Source organism: Urocitellus parryii, chromosome 1 (assembly GCF_045843805.1).
Source record: "Urocitellus parryii isolate mUroPar1 chromosome 1, mUroPar1.hap1, whole genome shotgun sequence".
Classification (NCBI taxonomy): domain Eukaryota; kingdom Metazoa; phylum Chordata; class Mammalia; order Rodentia; family Sciuridae; genus Urocitellus; species Urocitellus parryii.
The window spans coordinates 282,211,899-282,226,514 of record NC_135531.1 but is presented as its reverse complement, the minus strand read 5'-3'; the positions used below and the strand labels follow the sequence as shown (position 1 = coordinate 282,226,514).

The 14,616-nt window shown below is 61.6% G+C and overlaps 1 protein-coding gene across 1 annotated transcript in view; it reads left to right on the top strand.

The window, feature by feature from the left end:
* Window positions 1-14,616, top strand: part of Hdac4 (histone deacetylase 4) — a 254,151-nt gene that overhangs the window by 216,743 nt on the left and 22,792 nt on the right. The window contains exons 16-19 of the mRNA XM_026379669.2: window positions 3,916-4,021; window positions 9,341-9,387; window positions 12,561-12,668; window positions 14,559-14,614. Coding sequence (XP_026235454.2) covers window positions 3,916-4,021; window positions 9,341-9,387; window positions 12,561-12,668; window positions 14,559-14,614 — 317 coding nt within the window. The remainder of the gene's footprint in view (window positions 1-3,915; window positions 4,022-9,340; window positions 9,388-12,560; window positions 12,669-14,558; window positions 14,615-14,616) is intronic.

Here is a 14,616-nt window from a genome sequence, read left to right as displayed (position 1 = left end):
GGATAAGACCTGAGCCTTCAGCCCTGTGGAGGGTGGAGCCCATGGCCTGATCACTTTCCCCCGGGCCCACCTCACCCTGGGGCCCAGGCTCCCACACGTGGCTCTGGGCAGAGACCCTCCACACCAGTGCAGTGCCAGGGCTGCCGCCCACACCTGCCCCTTCCTGCTGCAAGGGCACCCCCTTCTGGCACAGCCACGGCTCTGCTGACCTCCCAGAGCTCCCGTGTCCTCCTCCTGGTAACTTCCATCCTGCTCACCGCTGCTCCTGGCCTCTATGGGGAGGGCAGGATCTGAGGCTGTGGGGAACTGGACGTCGCAGCTCCAGCTGGCTGGCTTGGCATCACGTCCTCCTCCTTAACACCGAGATTCTTCACGGCTGGGGGGCTTCCTCGGAGGGGGCGTGCCACATGACCCCACTGCTGTGGGGGAGGCTCCGCTGCACACCTCCCTGGCTGGCCTCCCTGATGGCCAGCCTTCGCCCACACCCCAGGGAGCCTGTTCCCAGGCAAGAGGGCCCAGCCCGGTGAGGTTCCCTGGTCCTCCTGGGTCTTCCCAGGGGCTGACAGCAGCATTTCCATGAGTGGACCTAGCTGGTGCCCTTCACCCAGGGCCAGGTATGTGAGTGCAGGTGTGTGGAGGTCTGAGCCCCTGGGGGACAGTTGTGTGACAGGCCCTGCTGCAGTCCAGGCACTGAGAGAAGCTCAGGGACCAGGAGCTGGCCGCCTCCCACAGCCCGCCTTCCCCATCTGGGTGACAAGCGGCAGTGGCCACCTCCCAGGCTTGTCCTGGAGGGCACACCTAGTAGGGACCTGCCCAGACCAAGAATCCCACCAAACTAGAAGGCCACCACGTCTGCCCCGCCCCAGGCCACCCAGGTGCCCACCTGGGCCTGGCCCAGGCCCCCGGGATGAACAGGCACTTCTGCAGTGTGGAGGCACAGCCCCTCAGGGCTGCCCTCCTCCCAGTCTGTGGCCCAGGCTGCCTGTGTCCTTCACCACCTTCACTGGTGACGTCCAGCTCGGTCAGGGAGGGTGCGCAGTCTTCCCAGAGCCACTGGGATGGAGACCAAGGACTCTGCAGGGTGAGGCCGTGGGCGCAGCTTCCTGGGTCTGGCAGACAGCTGCCCACTGGGGGGCAGCAGAGCCCAACAGATGGCTGGGGAGACCCCTTCCTCGCCAGCATGGAGCTGGGGACCTCCCTTCCAGGGCCCCCAGGGCCCCCTGAAGTTTCCAGATTCCCCCTGCCCACCCTCTCATCCTGCTCCCTTCAGCATCTCTGCTGGGAGATAGGACCACTGGGCCAGGGGGCTCAGAGGAGGTCCTCTGCCAAAACCCAATGGGAACCAGGCTGAAGTGAGAAAATAAGACCCCTGGATCAAGCAGGACCCAGACCTCCCCTTTCATCTGTGTGGAGGTGGAGGGAAGTGCAGGTGTGTGAGGGCAGGTGTGTGGAGTCCAGGTGAGTGGAGGTGGAGGGAAGTGCAGGTGAGTGGAGGTGGAGGGAAGTGCAGGTGTGTGGAGGTGGAGGGAAGTGCAGGTGTGAGTGCAGCTGTGTGATACAGGTGTGTGGAGGTCAAGGGAGTGCAGGTGTGTGAGAACAGGTGTGTGGAGGTCGAGGGAAGTGCAGGTGTGTGAGTACAGGTGTGTGGAGGTCGAGGGAAGTGCAGGTGTGTGAGTGCAGGTGTGTGAGTGCAGCTGTGTGATACAGGTGTGTGAAGGTTGAGGGAAGTGCAGGTGTGTGAGTGCAGGTATGTGGAGGTCGAGGGAAGTACAGGTGTGTGAGTGCAAGTGTGTGAGTACAGGTGTGTGAAGGTTGAGGGAAGTACAGGTGTGTGAGTGCAGGTGTGTGGAGGTCGAGGGAAGTACAGGTGTATGAGTGCAGGTGTGTGGAGGTAGAGGGAAGTACAGGTGTGTGAGTGCAGGTGTGTGGAGGTAGAGGGAAGTGCAGGTATGTGAGTGCAGGTGTGTGAAGGTTGAGGGAAGTGAAGGTGTGTGAGTGCAGGTGTGTGGAGGTCGAGGGAAGTGAAGGTGTGTGAGTACAGATGTGTGAAGGTTGAGGGAAGTGCAGGTGAGTGGAGTGGAGGTGAAGGGAAGTGCAGGTGTGTGGAGGTGGAGGGAAGTGCAGGTGAGTGAGTGCAGGTGTATGGAGGGGCAGCCTGTGGGCCCAAGTGGAGAGGGAAGCAGGATGAGCCTCCAGGAGGCCAGCCTCCTCCCCACACCAGCAGCCGTTCCCGAGGTGTGAAAGCCATGTTGGGCCTCTGGGCCTTCTGGGTGCTGGCTGGGCCGCAGGGGCTGCTGCCCGGGGGCTGCTCTGAGAGTCAACCATGTAGGCCCAGCTGGCAGGAAGGCTGGAAGGAGGGCAGAGCACAGACCAGCACCAGCTGCTGCCGCTGCGGTCCAGCCTGAGACCTGTGGTCTTGCTGCCACAGGGAGCTTCCTGGTTGCCCGGGAGCCAACAGGGACACGCTTCCCAGTTAAGGGGCAGCTCAGCCCCTCAGTGCTGGGAAGCTCTCCTGCACAGTTCGTGGTCCTGATCTCCCAGAGCCCCTGTTTGCTGGGTTTGGTGTCTCCCTCCTCTGCCAGAGTTGGAGGGCAGGTGCTCTGCCTCTTCCTCTTCACTGTAGTTTAAAAGCCACTCCCTTAGTCTAACTGAAAGTCCCTCTTGCTGCAATTCAGATCTTATCCACTGTGGGGAGGCCTGTGGCCTTGCCCTCCTTGCCTCACAGCATGTGGCCACAGCCTGCCTCCTCCTGACAACAAGACCAGGACTCCTGTACCCCGTGAGCCTCTCAAAACATGGCCCCCAGACATCGTGTGTCCAGACAGAATGTGGCGCTGGCCGTGCCTGTGTCCCCAAATTACCACAAGGTGGGAGAAGTGGCTAGCAAATGGCAGCCACCCTCAGGGGACCCCCTGCAGGGCATGTCCTCCACTGTGCCTGGAGCGGCTGGACTGTGGTGGTCAGGGACCCGTTCCCATCACTGCTACACACTGCCTCTCCTCTTCCCCGACCCTGGAGTGACTGTCCACCATGAGAAGGGGGTCCCCAGAGCAGACCTCCAGGTGGGACAGCTGGCTCTGGTTGTCCCTCTCGAGAGCAGGGTTAGCTCTGCCCGCTCGTCCTCTTCCTTCTGCACCGCACAGACGAGCCCCCACTGCAGGGGAGGCCCGAGTGCAGGCACTCCTGGTGGCCCCGGGCACCCCTGCCGGGGCTCCCTCAGCTTGGGCACCAAGGCCTGTGGAAGGCCCAGTGCTGGCCAGGCCCGTGGTCCAGACCCTGCTCCCACCCCGAGAAAGCAGAGGTGGCACCACCGCAGCCCAGGTGTGTCCCTGTGTGGCCTGGCCCTCCAGACGCGTTTCCACAGGAGAGCTGGCTTCTAGGGTGGGCAGCCCCGCCCTTCTCAAGGCTGAGCGCCAAGCCCGACCAGGGCACATGCCCTGCTCATCCCCTGGGCGGAATCTGAACACAGCCCTGCGTCTGCACTGGAGGGGTCCTAAACCAAGGTGCAGGGTCTCAGATCACCACCTGAGGCAGGTGCAGACCCTCCGCGATGCCCAGGGGAGTGGGGACTCCAGTTCCCCTTGAGTGAGATTTCGCCAGGCAATTCACATGGTCTTTGGTATTGAGTCCTGCTTGAAGACCAGGCCCTAGCAGGGGTCAGCACAGCGTGACAACAAAGGGTGACCTGTTGAAGGCTGGAGTTATCTTGTTCAGTGTTTCCAAAGCCCTAATTCAAGTGTAAGCCCTCTACAGTGTTTGGGGTAGTGTTGGTTGATACTCGCTCTTTGTTTTATAACCACCCAGTGGTCCTGTCCTCGCTCTTGTGGCCAGCTAAGCTTCCCTTGGGGCGACAGTGCTGCCGAGCTGAAGCAGCACCTGCACAGATGTGAGCCACCTCTCACCTTGTCTCTACAGTGCGTCCGCGGCCGGAAGGCCACTCTGGAGGAGCTGCAGACGGTGCACTCCGAGGCCCATGCCCTCCTGTACGGTACAAACCCTCTCAACAGGCAGAAGCTGGACAGTAAGAAACTTCTAGGTATTTCCAGACCTTCCTTACCTCCCTACCAGGTTGACCTCACCCCGTGGGGTGTCTCCAGCCCTTGGCTCCTGCACCCAGGGTGGCCCTGAGAGTCACCAACTGCATGGGTGCTTCCCTGCAGGCCTGTGCCCGGCCACAAGGCAAGGGGCCTGCAGGAGAATCGTGCCTTCAGTCCTCGGGTCAGGGAAGGCCGGTGCAGAAGGGTCTGCATGCCAGAGGCCACTCAGGAGCACTGAGGCTCCCGCATGCTCCCCAGCCCTCGTCATGTTTGGCTCACCCCTTGGAAGCCTGGCAGCTGAGCCTTGGCTGCTGGGCAGGAGGCTCTTGTTTGCTGGCCCTGAGCAGGCAGCCCCTCCTGAGTGGGTGCAGGGAAACCCTGGCCCCTGGCTAAGCTCCTTGAATAGATGGCACCTGGCCCTGCAGGCTGCCCAGATACAGATCACAGACCTAAGGACAGGGTCCATGGGCTCCCTGGGCACAGACCTAGAGTCGGGGCCCACAGGCTCCCTGGGCGCAGACCTCTGCAGGCCACCTGGCCACAGGCCCAGGCCAGGGCTCCTCAGGCCCCTTCTTTTCTGGGTCATTTCTTCCCTAGTCTCTGACCACCTTGAACCCGTGCAACCACTGGCCATTGGCTTCTTCCCCAGCATCCCAGCCTTTGCCCTAGGAGAAGAGCTGCCCCAGCCTGCTCTGGGCACTAGCCATGGGGTCACAGGGATAGCAGGCCGGCCGTGCTGGGCTGGCTTCCTGCGTGTCTAGCGGAGGGCATGAGAGGCCTGCTCTGTACCAGGCCCGTGCTGCGCAGGCCAAACCGGGGCACTCACCCCTCCCCGTCCTGACCGGCCCCCTCTCCTCCTGCTCCTTAGTTCACTGACCCCTTCATCTCATGTGTCCAGTCCCCCCTCACCTGCTCCCCAAGGGCATCTTTTGTAGCAGAGCTGCAGGGAAGCCCTTGCCTGTGGGAGTGTGGAGCCAGGGTCCTGTGGGGACACCCTGGACCCCAGCCTCAGGGGACCAGGCATGCTGCTTTCGGCCCCAGGTACAGCCATACACTCTGGGGAAGCAGGAGAGGGGCTGGCAGTGGCAGGTCCTGGGAGGTGGGACCCAGAGCAGACCTCCAGTGGGACAGGGGGCGTGGTCCTGCCTGCCTCAGCAGTCAACAGCATAGACCCCTGAGCCAGTGCAACCCTGCTTGCTCTGTAGACCCCAGCAGCTCAGGGAGGTGACCACAGAGACCTAGGACTGCATAAAAGGGAGCAGAGAGGGATGTAGGTCAGGGGCTGGGCAGGTGCAGGCCTCTGTTCCCTGTGCCAGGACCCCAGCTCCCTGGTCCTGGGCAGCTGCTGCTGCTGTAGAAAGAACATGGCAGGGCTCCCCGTCTGGGCACCCGCCTGCCCCCGCCCCTCCCTTGTGGAGACCATTGGCCAGAAGCAGGGTAGGGGTGGGCTGACGGGGACCCTGCACTGGCTTCCAGTCATGACGCAGACTTTCCAGCAAGGAGGCCCTCAAAGGGTAGCCCTGTGTGCTCAGGGCTTGAGGGGACGGTCAGGTGTCCAGGCCTTCGTCCTGGTCTCAGGAGAGGGTGGGGCAGAGAGTGTGACACGGCTCTGGACAGGTGTGCCCAAGCAGCTGGATCCAAGTTCAGATCCAAGGCTCCTGGAAGGCCTAGCAACAGAGCCAAGGCCAAGAGGGGCCCTGTGAGCAGAGCACGCGCAGGAACCAGAGAGGGACTTGCGGGCAGCGGGGCAGGGGCAGGAGTCTGGGAGCTGAGCAGCAGGACAGCAGGCCAGAGAGCCAGCCCTGGCGATTCCCCTTCCCCATGCCATGTGGCTGTCAGCGTGCTGCAGAGGCTGCCTGCGAGTCCAGTGTGAGGGGACCTGTGCCTCAAGTCACCCGTGCCGCCCCAACAGGCTTCGGGAGTCGCCGACGGGCTCAAGGTGGGGACACATCAGCTGGGTGGTCGCCCCGATGGTGGGCACTGCTGCACCCCCTCAGAGCGGCAGATCCTGCCCAGTCCACTGTGCACCTTGGCTGTCCATCTTTAGAGAGCCCACTGTGGCCTGACCCACTACAAAGGGCCCTTGGCATGCCAGTCTCCAGAGTCGTGAGCTTGGGGGCAGAGGATGGCCTCCAAGTCAGGGGGAAGGTGGGTGGCCTAGGTCCTCCAACCAGTTTCAAGACAGGCCCTCAGAACCGGAGAGAAGCCGTGCGGTGTGTGTGTCAGGGCGTGGAGAGGCGCCGGTGTGCCAGGGCCCACAGCCCGCTCCCCTGCTGACAGGGGGCCTGGTGCTCCCCTCCTCTGGTCCCCTGGCTCCTCTTGAGCGTCAGGTGCTCCACGTCCTGTGACGGCCATTGCAGCGTGCTTGGTGATCCTTCTGCTGGCCAAGCGTGCAGTGTGGCCTGTCACCTTGCACAGGAGGCAGGCACTGGGCGCGACAGGGCCAGTGTCCCACCTTCTCCCCACCCAGGCCGTGGTCCTGATCAGAGCTCCCCTGCCAGTCCAGGTGCTCCAGACTGGGAATTCAGGCGTCCCCCCTCTGCCTGGCATGCCCTGTGGCTCCCTGCCTCTCTGTAGGATCCACAGATTGTAAGCCGTGTGCAAAAGGCCCCGTCTTCCTCACTGCCATGGTGCCGTGCCCTCTGTGGGCCCCTTGCTGGCCTGGAAGCCCAGGGTTCGTCTTATGGTGGCATGAGTTGGCATTGCCTCAAGGGGCGCCTAGCCCAGGGGCAGCTGCATGGTGCTCACCAAGGTCCCCCCCAGAGGACAGTAGTCATAGCAGGAAACCCCAATCCTTCCCTTGGAAGCGCCAACCAGTCTGCTGCAGGTGGACAGGAGATGATAGTCCTTAATGCCCCAGGCGGCCTTCAGGCCAGAGGCTCACATCCAGCCCAGGTGCCTGGCTCCAAGCTGCAGGAAGCTAGAGCTGACAGAAGGCTTGGCACCAGAACAGGCCCTTAGTGGTGGACACTCCAAGGCCCTGGACTGTCCTGGGTCAGCTCCCTGTAGAGCATGCCCTGCCCACCACCCACCCAGGGCGGCCCTGTGTCCTGGGATGTGACAGCCCCTTTTGGCTTCCTTGTGAAGTCTGCCCAGGGAACACCTTCCCTTCCACAGCCCTGCTGTTGCTAGGCCATGATGGGACTGAGGAAGGCCCCGGCCCCAGGGCCATTTCCTGCTCTCTATAGGAGCGTCCTCTTGATGCCAGCCACTGTGCCTTCCCTCCATAAAACTGGATACCAGGTGATGCTGCAGGACAGTGAGCAGTAAGCAGGGTGTTAGGGGTGTGGTCCAGGCCTGCTCCTGCCCAGGCCGCCCTTGCCTACCTGTTCCTACTTCCTTCTGCCCCACACCTCTGGAAGGGACCTGCCTGCACTGAGAGACCGCTCTGGCTGTCCTGGTGGCCAGCCTCTGGGGCGATCCGCCTGCTGCCGCCATGCTCTGTGGTGCCTGCCTTGGGTGCTGCCACTGGGCAGGGGTGGCCATGTGACTCCCCGAGGGCATGTGGTGTTGCTGTTGAGCACCCTGTGTCCCCTATGACTGCCCAGGCAGTGGGCATGCAGCCAGCCAAGGCAGGAGGACAGGGAGGGGCTGAGAAGCCGGCCCAGGTAGGACTCCAAGCAGTCCAGGTCCCCTTCTTTTTAGATGGCAGGAAGGGGAGGCCACAGGCTGTTGCCTGAGTGGGCATGAAATTGAGGGCAGAGAGCAGCAGGGAGAGCCTGGAGCCAGCCTGGTATATGCTACTGGCCTGGTGGCTCAGTACCTATGTGGCCCGGGCAGGAGCGGGAGCCAGTCGCACAGGCTAGCACCTGTCGACACGGCCGTCCCCCACCACAGCATGCTGGGCACTCCCACAAAAGGGCTGTCTGCCTCTGTGGGATCACAGCAGGGTGTCAGCCAGCCCCTGCCCTCTGCTGGCCAGTGTATCCCACGTGAGCACCATATGGACCTTTCCTGGGGGACCTGGGCCTCTGAGCCCTGTGATGCGCCCCTTCTGCCCTCCTGGCCTTTCCTGCTGCTGGGTAGCAGGCTCCCAGCCTTGGAGCGCAGACAGCAGCATCGTGTCCAGCCCAGCCCAGCCCTGTTGCAGACTCCGGGGCTTCTGCCGAGTGCAGACTGGTGCACCAGGCCTTCCTCAGCCTGGCTGGGGGTGTCTGCAGCATGGTCAGGGTCCAGGTCTCCTGACCTACCTTTCTGTGCCAGCTGTTCCTTGGGCCTTGCCGCCATCACAGGGGCTTCTCCAGCACCCCAAGACCTGCTCTCACTTACCACCAAGCCCCTGGGCTGCAGGCCTTGCAGGCAGGAGTTGGGCCAGGCCTCAGTGACCCCAGGCTTCTCTGTGTCCTGAGTGGTCCGCAGCAGGAGCTGTGTACTTTTCCTGGGGGACCTGGGCTTCTGAGCCCTGTGATGTGCTCCCGCTGCCCTGAGCTGGTGCTCAGGGTCAGGCAGGGCGGGAGTTGGGAATGGGGCTGTACTCTGGGCCAAGGGACCTTGCTAGAGCAAGTCTGGACCCCAGGCTTGCTGGGGCTTGTAAGAAGCAAACATGCAGACCTGGCCAGGGAAGGATCGGGGCATGGAGAACAAGGAGCAGAGGGGACCAGGCAGCAGCTGGGGTGGCAGGCCGCTTTCTGGGAGCCAGGGCAGCATGCAGAGCCCTCCCTGCCCAGTTCCTAAAGGACGAGGGCCACTTTGGAGCCTGGGCTCTCCTCCTGGGGCAGTCTCTGCCGTTGTGACAGGCAGGCTTTAGGCTGGCCTGCACTCAGCCAGCTCTGAGATCACAGAGGAAAGACACCTCCCCTCCTAGAGTGCCTTCCTTATGGGGCTGGGAGTTGTGAGTGCTGCGGGCCCTGGGGTTCTGTGTGAGGGTGTCTGATCCAAGCTGTGAGGGGTGGTGCAGGTGCCTTGCTCCCCTCCCAGGGTCCTCGGTGTCTGAAAGTCCTCCTGTGGGCGTTGGACCCCAGGCCTCTCCCCACTTGCACATCTGGGAGACCAGCTGGGGCCTGTGAGCCGGAACACAGCGCTGGTGTCGGGAGCTGAAAGGGGGCTTGCCCAGGACCCAGCATCGGCATCTGGGATGTGGAGCTTGCTGTAGAGGCAGTGAACCCAGGGCTCCCGCCCGCCGGCCCTGAGATGAGGGCTCCTGCCAGCACAGCAGCTCTGCTCCCTCTGGACAGGCTCTGCTCAGCGGGGAGCATTACCCCTGGGGCCAGCACCGTCCAGGCCTGCCTCCGCCCTGTTTCAGAGGCACGCACCTCCAGAGCCGACGTGCTGTTGGCCTCCTGACCCTTTCCCTCTCCCCGCAGGCTCGCTGACCTCCGTGTTTGTCAGGCTCCCCTGTGGCGGTGTGGGGGTAAGTACTTCTTTAATGTGTGAGTAATGTCCTGTTTGTTCTTAGAGTCCTAGCGGTCACAGAAATCACTGCCTTGCTTTGCTCTGAGTGGGAAATTGCTGCCAGGTGTTTTCCATAAGCAGGGCCTCTGGGCCAGGTGCCCAGATACGGCTTCCCAGGCCCTGCTGTGAGATCGCAGGAGTAGGGCGTCTTTCCCTGGGGATGGGCATCCGGCGCACACGGCCTGGGCCCTGCTGGGCGCTGGCTCTGAGAACTAGAACCCACAGGCAGGCTGTGTCTTGTCCTCTGCATCCACCGCGGCCAGCTCTGAGGTCACAGAGGATCGGTGTGTCCACTCAGGTGGCAGAGAAGCCCAGGGGCGGAGCATGCTCATTCTGCCCAGAGCCCCTGAGCAGTGGCCCCATAGGCACGTGGCATTTGGGAGGCAGATGTCTCCACTGGACCCTCGGGAGAAGAGGCAGAGGCATGCAGTGACAGAGACCTTCTCTCTGCTCGAGTGGACTGGCCTCCAGTCCTTGCTGAACGAGGTCCCCAGTTCTGGCCTGTTGGTGGCAGGGCTGGGGCAACACCTGGAGCACTGTGTTGCAGGCGAGGCCAAGCCTCCTGTCCCATCTGTGACCTGTGACCTGTGGCATTGAGGACCATTGTGAAGGGTCACAGAGGCCAGGCAGCAGGAGCAGGTGGGCAGCAGAAGCTCTCCCTGCTGAGTTGGCAGCGTGACCACAGACGGCAGGGGACAGTCCAGGTCTGCATTCTGTTGTAGGAATGCAACAAGACTGCGTTCTCGAACCGAGTCTGCCAAAGTTGCTGCTTTGAAAACTACCCTGTCAGGAAGGGTGACCGTGTCATCCCAGCCGAGCCCTGGGGACTTTTAGTTGTAAATAGGCTTCGGTCTCTTAACGCAGCTGGGTTTTTGGCCAGACTTGAAAAGATTTGGAGCTGCACTGCCCCACAGCCAGCAGGCCTAACCGAGGCAGGACTTATGGTTTGCAAATGAAAACTCAATGCCCACTCAGGCCGCCCTGGTGCTAGACCTGACCGGGTGCGGCGTGGGACCAGAGCTGCACCTCACATGTGGCTGCAGCAGCTGCAGGTGGAGCCCGTCCACGAGTGGCGGGAAGCGCGGCCCGTGGGTATCTTCAGGTCTTCTCTGCCGTCCGCCATGCAGCAGGAAGGCAGACTGGAGGGCGCATGGTGGCCACCCAGCTTGGGTGGACTCACTGGATCAAGCTGCAGCCACAGCTCTCCCATGCCTCAGTGTCCTTTTCCAGAGCCACAGCCAGGCCCCTGGGTGTCAGGAGAAGCAAAGCAGACCCCAGAACCAGTGGGGGAGGGGTTGGCCCTTCTGCCAGAGTGGGGACGCAGCAACAAGAGGAGGCACGCTTCCTGAGAGCAGCTGCAGGGAGCACTGCGCTGTGCAGTGGGCCTCCGGAGCCCAGCCGTGTCCTGTCTCGACCTCTTTAGATGTAGGCTGTCAACTGCTTTAGTCACCTCCCTGTTTAAGTTTCAGGTTAGTGAGGAGGTGGTGTCCTTGAGTTTCCTTGTGAACCTCACCAGGATCAGCCCCTGCCCCCGAGTGTGGCACGGACTCGGGGTATCCCCTGCCACCTGTGAGCTCACCCCAGCTGGCCATCCCTGCTCATCTGGTCACATCTCAGACTGCGAGGACCCATCTCGTGGCTCCCTTCTCCTGTTTTCGCACCTCTGCTGTGAAGGGTGTACACTTGGCCCTTCCTGCAGTGCCTGCGGCAGGGATGGCATCCTGGTGACCAGCCCTGAGCAGGCGGACAGCCACAGCAGGACGAAGCCACAGGAGGGTCCCGGCAGGTTCTCTGGGGACGGGGCAGCCACAGCACACAGCAGAGCCGCTGCCTGTCATCCCCCGCCTTGGCTTGGCCCTGAAGCCAGGCTCTTTGCATCCAGGAGGGGAGTAATCTGGCTCCTTTGGCAGCCTCTAGGCCTGGCCTTCCCAGGACAATGCTGTCCCTGGGGGGCCCAGGGCGGTTGGGGGCATCTCTCCCAGCTGTTGCCTGGGTCCAATGAGACGGCTGCACTGAAGCCTCCAGAACCGAACTGGGCCGGCGCCCCGTGCAGACAGCAGCCGGTCTTCAGGACGGGGCTGCAAGGTGAAGGTGCTCTTTTGACAATTGGAAACCCAGAGCCTAGAGGTTCCATCTTTGAAAAGGACAGTCCTGGCCAAACACACTCAAGACTGTCTTCAGTCCTGTGAAGGCGTTTTCAGACTTGCTTTGATGATGAAGCATCATGATCTCCCGGTGGAAGATCCCTCCCTCCCCATGGCGGGACCAGTGTCTATCAGGAGGCCTCTTGCCCCTGCAGTGGGCAGAAGCCTCACAGGCCTGGGCTGGGGATGAGGACGGCACAAGCACAGGTTTCCTGCCAGCTCTGGAGTTCCAAAATGAGTAGTCAGGGGTCGATTTGAGACAGCTCCTTGAGTGACATTATATGAGCTCGTGAAGGCACAGGCCAGTCCCCACCCAGGGAAGGCATGAGTCCCCGTATGTCTGGCCCAGGCCCTGGGTGGCCGCTCAGCAACCCCTTGTGCACAAGGGACATACCAGGGTATGGCTGCTTTGGGGCCCAGGCCCAGCCAGGTGCCCACAGAGACTTCTCTGCAAACCTAGCAGTGTCTGATTTCTGGCTCTCACGTCAGGTGGGCCTTAGAAATAACCGTCTAGGGTAACAAAGTAATTCCATGCACACTGTTCGCTGGTTGGAGTGCAAGCAGCTAGCAGGGCTGACGAGCTGTCCCCTGGGGTTGGGGCTCATGCTCACTCCTCCTGGGCCACCCCAGTCAACTAGTCAAAGCTTTCAGTTAAATGCAGTGTGGAAAGCCCTAATTTGAGGAGACCTGACTAATTGTAGTGTGCCCTCTTAGCTATAGTCATAGCGGCAGGGCTGGGCTCAGGGCAGGGACCCAACAACCTGACATCCTTGAGCTCAGAGCCTGGGAGTAGTAGAGAGAAGGGCACCTCAGAGAGGGCAGGCACACAGTGGGACTCCGCGCCGTCACTCTCCATTTTCTACTTAGTGTGTCTCGGCATGTCTGAGAAGGAAACCAGCCCAGGTGTGGCTTGTGTCTGTGCTGATGAAGGGCAGATGTGAGGCTGCACAGTGCCTCAGGGGTGGTGACAGTAACCATGTTTCCACAGGTGGATAGTGACACCATATGGAATGAGGTGCACTCATCAGGGGCAGCTCGTCTGGCCGTGGGCTGCGTGGTGGAGCTGGTCTTTAAGGTGGCCACTGGAGAGCTGAAGGTCAGTGGGGGCCCTGGCAGAGCTGGGCTGCAGAAGGCAGGTCCAGAGAAAGTGTGGACCCTTCCCACACTGGGGAAGATGCGCAGGTCAGAGATTCTCAGAGATCAGTCTTGGGAACCTCTACGCTCTAACAGGTGCTGAGGACCTAAGGAGCTCATTTCCATGTCGTGCCCTGTCGGTCACATTACAGATTAAACCTGAGGAACTTTTAAAATACTGTGTTAAAGCACCAGTAGCATCTGGCATAGTGGACGGTGGCATCAAGCACTCCTGTCTTGTGTCCATCTGTGGCCACACCTTGAAGCACGGGAGCATCATGGCCTGGCATGGGTGTGCAGCTGGAGAGGCAGAGGCGCTCGACAGCCTGCGCTAGGCAGCTGGCGGCAACTCTGGAGACCACATCTGGGCCTCACCTCCAGTGCTGGGGACAAGCCCAGCACCCTGGGACTGGCTGCAGACCTTTACCCGTGAAATCCCTATCTCCTGTAGACACAGTAGTGCTCCCTTTTTGAGACCGTGGCCTCACGGCCCATCTCACCAAGAAATCCTGGAGCTCGGGGAGAGTTGTTCCACTTGCAGTGCAGACAAGGTCTTAAAACGAGTTGTTTTCACTCAGAAGCTCGGGTTCTTATCATGGACAGCCACTGCCTGCTGCACCTTGGAGGGCGCCCAGTGTCCCTGTGCTGGACAGCCTGTCTTAGGTTACCCAAGTCAGAGCTCCAGCAGTCTGCTTCTGCCCTTCTTGCAAGGCAAGAGGGTGCCCTGAGCCAAGGAGCTCGCTCAGCTCCCAAGACCAGTGGCACATGGCCTTCCCCAATAGTCAGCGCATGCTGCCCCCAGGGGGCCCTGTACGCCTTTCTGGTTTTGCACCAGGTTCTGCAAGCCATGTGCACAGTGCGGAGATTGAATCCATGTATAAGTTTTACTGCTTCATTGAGGATGCTGTTGGGAGGAACGGCCTCCCCTTCCCGGCAGCATGCGGCAGCGAATGCCTAGGGGCTGCTGCTGCTCCCTGCTGCTGCTGGCTTGGTCAGGCTCGAGCAGCCTGCCCTCCAGTGCGCTGCACCATCCGCAGCTGTCCTTACAGCCGGAAGGCAGATAGTGCCCAGGGGCCGTGGGCAGCATTGAGAGCCACTGCACAGCACAGGAACGGAAATGGGTTTTGCAGAATTGAGTCTGAGGGCAGGGTCTACCTCGGGGTCTGCCTTGTAGCCTCACTGCCACTCTTCTCCTGTCCTGATCCTGGTCTCCGGAGCTGGCCTGCTCCTCACCCCCCAGCACAGTCATTAATTGTTGGTTGGTGGCCCTTTTTGAGACCTTAATATTATGGAGCTGACCACATGGCTTCCTGCTGCTGATGAGACACACGTTGGAGCCATTTTTATTACAGCAGCTAGGAGGGGTTTGCAGATGGCATGAGGAGAGGCATGCAGCCACGCCAGTGCTGGTCTCTGAAGCACTTCTCCTGGAGTTGCCCACTCCCCAGTCGTGCCTGTCAGGGCCAACGGGGGCAGCCCATGCCAGCAGGGCCCCTTCCCTTTCAGCCACGTCCAGGTCTCCACCAGTGAGCACCAAGGGCGCCCCAACTGAGGTGCTGCAAGTCTGACCCGCAGCCCCACAGCAGGAAGCCAAGGCAAGCCCTGGACTTGATGTGGGCGCCTGGCTTCCCCCGAGGCCCCAAGAAGCAGCAGGCCTCTATGCAGATGGCCCAGACTCCCTCGGAGGCCTCAGCCAGTGCTGTGCCCAGGCCAGGCCACCAGGTGGCAGGGAGCGCCCCTGGCCCTCTGCGTCTGCTGAGAGTGCTTGTCAGGTTTTCCAGAGGATCTGAAACGGCTTTTCCTCTTTTCTCGCCGTCCCCCACCCCACCCCCTGGTCTGACACGGTCTGCAGAACGGCTTTGCTGTGGTCCGCCCCCCAGGACACCACGCCGAGGAGAGCACACCCATGT